The following is a 4,544-nucleotide window of genomic DNA, read 5'->3' as shown; positions in this document are numbered from 1 at the left end:
AAAAAAAATCACTTCAGGGCGGTGCCTGTGGCTCAAGGAGTAGGGCGCCGGCCCCATATATCAGAGGTGGCTGGGTCAAACTCAGTCCCAGCCAAAAAACTGCAAAAAAAGAAAAAGAAAACATCTCAAAACATCTCTTCACTATGGCATGACGTAGTTGTGGCTGTTTCTCTGTAGGCAAGTTATTTTCCATTTCTTGTTTGGGCACAGTGGCTCAGAACTGTAGTTCTAGCACTTTGGGAGGCTGAGTCAGAAGGATCCCTTTAGCCCAGGAGTTTGAGACTGCAGTGAACTATGATGACACCACTGCATTCTAGCCCGGTGACAGTGTGAGACCCTGTCAACAAAAACTGAAAACTAGGCTCAGCACCCATAGCACAGTGGTTACAGCATCAGCCACATACACCAAGGCTGGTGAGTATGAACCCTGCCCCAACCAGCTAAACAACAATAACTGCAACCAAAAATAGCCGGGCGTTATGGCTGGCGCCTATAGTCCCAGCTGCTTGGGAGGCTGAGGCAAGAGAATCGCTTAAGCCCATAAAGTTGCTGTGAGCTGTGAGCCATAGCACTCTACCAAGGGCAATATAGTGAGACTCTATCTCAAAAAAAAAAAAAAGAAAGAAAAGAAAAGAAAAGAAAAATAGATCTTTTGTCTCTAGATTCTTTTGTGATTTTTTTTTTTTTTTGAGACAGACCCTCAAGCTATACCCCTGGGTAGAGTGCCATGGCATCACAGCTCACAGCAACCTCCAACTCCTGGGCTCAAGCCAGTCTCCTGCCTCAGCCTCCCAAGTAGCTGGGACCACAGGTGCCAGCCACAATGCCAGGTTCTATTTTTGGTTTGCAGCCGTCATTGTTTGGCGGCCCAGGCTGGATTCAAACCTGCCACCTTAGGTGTATGTGGCTGGCGCCTTAGCCACTTGAGCCACAGACGCTGAGCCTCTTTTGTGATCTTGTAAGAAAAAGTGTACATTTCCTTTTATTGATCCTAACTGGGATTTGTTGGAATCCCTATATCTGAGAATTGGATGGTTTTAGAGAATTCTGGAAAGTTTTAAGCTAATTTGATTTTCATACACTTATTCCTCCTTCCCTATTCTGTTCTCGTTCAGGAAATCTGACCAGCCCATGAACCACCCTCTATCACCCAGAACCTATTACCTATTTCATGTTTTCTATCTCTTGTCTCTTTGGGCTGTGTTCTGTGTAATTGAGGGGGCAGGGGCTAGGTTTGAACCCGCCACCTTTGGCATATGTGGCTGGTACCGTACCCTTTTGAGCCACAGGCGCTGCCCTACTTTTTTTTTTTTAACCTTTCCTTCCCCCACCCCCGTTTGCATTTGCCTTTCCTACTAAACTTTTAGTTCACTAAATCTCTTTTCAGCTGTGCTGAAAATTCTCATCTGATATTTAGTTCATTTAATTGAGTTTTTCTTTTTCTTTTTTTGAGAGAGAGCCTCAAGCAATCGCCTTGGGTAGAGTGCCATGACATCACAGCTCACAGCAACCTCCAACTCTTGGGTTTAAGTGATTCTCTTGCCTCAGCTTCCCAAGTAGCTGGGACTACAGGTGCACACCACAATGCCCAGCTATTTTTTTTTTTTTTTTGGTTGTAGTTGTCATTGTTTGACATACCCAGGTTGGATTTGAACCCGCCAGCTCTAGTGTATGTGGCTGGTGCCTTATCCTCTTGAGCTACAGGTGCCATCCCTATTTCATTCTTTTTCATACTTGATGTGTCCTCTTCATAATATAAAAGATTATACTCGGTAAAGAATAAGAAACTATTCCTTGTTCACATTTCCAAGAAATGTTATATTTCTTTAGATATATAAACATTGTTTATATTCTCTGATAATCCCCACATCTGAGTGTTTACAGACTATTATTTCTGCTGGCTCTCGGTGTATTGTTTCCTTCTGGAGTTCATGAATTTTTTTAATTAATGGTAATTGCCTTTGGAAGTTATCAACAATTTTGAAATGTTCAGTCCTGGTAAAACTGTGTTCCGTTAGTGCAGATTCTCAACCAGGAGTGATTTTGCCCCCTAGGAATATTTAACATCTGGGACATTTCTGGTGGTCACGACTGAATGTACTCAAGTGCATGAGCACACTGCTGGCACCTAGTGGACAAGGCCAGGGATGCCACTCCTGTCCCATAGTGACAGCACCTCCTCTATGGAGACCTCCCTGCCCTAGAAGTTATTAGGCTGGGACTCCAGAGAGCACCTGCATTGGCTTCTGCAGGTCCAGTATCCTGTGGGAGGTCTGATGGATGTCACCCTGGGGCAGAACTGCCTCCAGTTCTGTGAAGAAGTCAGGCTGAGAGTCCCCAGGGAGTGGCTACCCTCCTCAGGGACAGATTCAGTGGGACTTGGGGCAGATGGACGATGGCGGTTTCTCCCTGGCTGGTGCTGACCTAACCACAAGTTTGAATCCTTGCACCACAAATTCACCTGAGTGCTGGGGAGACATCATGCCCCTCAGGACCAGCTCCCTTTTCTACTCAGATGTAGGCCTGGGGTAGTTTAGGTCCCCAAGAGAACACACTTCTATCTGGAGGAAAGGGGTTGTCCCTGGACTGACTGGGCCATTCATGCAGGTTCAGCACAGCAGGGGAGCTCTATGGAGCCACTGAAGCTGCTAGGTCTTTTCTGTGGAGCTGCCCCTGGGGCACCATGCCCAATTGTGCTGGGCACTCAGGGCCCCTGTAGCTCTCATATATCTCTGTGCTGGGGCCCTGGACCACTGACCCACCAGGGATACTGCTATGCCATTTTTGGCTCCTGTGGCACAGGGCCCCTCATGGCCAGGCTGAGCAGGGGTCCCCCCAGGATGGGCCAGGTAAGGGAGTGACACTGAGGTCCCTAGCCTCTGTGCCCTGTGGTTCTGCTTCTTTGTGGCTGAATTGTCCTCCCTCAACACACAACTGCCTAGACCTGAGAGGCATGGAGGTGTGAAGTTCCTCTGGGATGGGCCCCAGGCTGTTACTCCTCCTGGGGGGCACAGTCCTCCCCAGGGAGAGGCACACTCCAGCCACCTAGTCCAAGCTGCCTGGCAGATCCAAAGCCCAGAACCAAGGTCATAGGCTGCTCTGTGGATCTGAGTCTGGGGCAGAGGCCTGCCCAGGAGGGATGAAGTCTAATGTCATTTTAGGGTCTGGCATCTGTGTGGAGGGCATAAGCAGGCTAAGGTCTGGACCCCTACTCCAGGAATGTGCCTGGCCTGTTCCAGCTGCAGCCAAACTCCTGCTCAGCCTTGGACAGGCAGGAACCCTGTGGCCAGTTTCCCATCTCATGGGTACAGACAACCCCTAGCCCCTGACATCTGCTCCATTTGAGCAACAGACACTCTATCTTGGTACCCTCAGTGAAAAGCAGCTGCCTTTCCGCCTCCTGACTCCGGGTCCCCCAGGCCACGCCCAGGGCCTGTGGCCCCGCCTCCACCCCATGCCCCGGTGGTGACCAGGCACTTGCACCACGCTCCCTGGGCGCTCTCTGCTGGCCGCTCTCGGAAGTGCAGCCTGGTGTGGCCCGTTCCTTTTCGCGGAGACCAGGGCCCTGGCAGGCTGTATGGGACAGCTGCACAGGAGCAGGGTTGCCACAGCTCCTCCCTGCCCGGAATTGCCAGAGAGCTAGAAGACACCAGGAGGGGTCCCCCACTGTCCACCGACAGTGGCAGTAGCAGCTTCAGGCTGTGCCTGCCTAACACAGTCCCTCCCAGGTCAGTACCCTGATGTCAAAACTGAGTCAGTGTTTGGGCACGAGGCCTGTCTGGGGGCTTCACTTGGGACAGGCTTCAAGGGAGTCCAGGCTGCAAGGGAGGAGGGAGGGCACCCACTCAAGGGCTGTGTCCAGGCTGGCAGGGTACTCTTCAGCCAGAGAGGCTAGGCTCAAACCAGTGCCTGCTGGGCTGTGTGCCACACGAGCCCCCGGGGGCCAGGGTCTGTGCTGGCTTGGGCTAGATGAAGGTGGAGTCCAGAGGCCCAGTATCCTGTTGGCTCAGGGCACGCGCCTCAAACAGCTGCTTGATGAGGGCACACTTCTCTTGCTCCAGCCGGGCGATGCGTTGGCTCTTGTTAGTCACCTCCTGGGCAGATAGGTAATTGGTCAAGGCCTGCCAGACCTTGTGCCCTCACTTGCCTCCTCCTGGTACCTTACCTGGGTGAGGAGCCGATTCTGCTCCTTCAGCATGAGGATGGTCTGCTGCTGCCAGCCTGTGGCTGGAGGTGAGGCAGGGGCCAGGGCAGGGCACAGGAGCCCAGAGGATGACATGGGTAGAGCCTATAGGAGGGTACAGTCAGGCAAGCCTGGATGAGGGTGAGGGGAACACTGAGCTGGGTCTGGGTGCCAGTGTGGGTGCTGTGCACTGGGGGGAGGGGATGTCTGGGGGCCACTCACCCGGCCAGCACAGGCTGCAGCCAGTAGCTCCCCTAGGCACTGGGCCACCTCCTGTACCTTGGGCAGCAGCTGTCTCAGTGGGCGAGGACTTCCCACAGTCCCAGAGTCCTGGGAAGGAAATAGAGGATTTGGTGGGGGG

The 4,544-nt window shown here is 52.4% G+C and overlaps 1 protein-coding gene across 1 annotated transcript in view; it reads right to left on the bottom strand.

The window, feature by feature from the left end:
* Nucleotides 1–3,965: 3,965 nt before the first annotated feature.
* Nucleotides 3,966–4,544, bottom strand: part of SAPCD2 (suppressor APC domain containing 2) — a 4,220-nt gene continuing 3,641 nt past the window's right edge. Inside the window, exons 4-6 of the mRNA XM_003794933.3 lie at nt 4,406–4,513; nt 4,166–4,288; nt 3,966–4,094 (exon numbers count right to left, since the gene is read on the bottom strand). Of these exons, the coding sequence (XP_003794981.2) occupies nt 3,966–4,094; nt 4,166–4,288; nt 4,406–4,513 (360 nt within the window). The remainder of the gene's footprint in view (nt 4,095–4,165; nt 4,289–4,405; nt 4,514–4,544) is intronic.

This window comes from Otolemur garnettii, unplaced genomic scaffold (assembly GCF_000181295.1).
Source record: "Otolemur garnettii isolate 467f Iridium unplaced genomic scaffold, OtoGar3 scaffold00087, whole genome shotgun sequence".
Classification (NCBI taxonomy): Eukaryota; Metazoa; Chordata; class Mammalia; order Primates; family Galagidae; genus Otolemur; species Otolemur garnettii.
The sequence above is the reverse complement of the archived record's forward strand: the minus strand, read 5'-3'. Positions and strand labels throughout refer to the sequence as shown.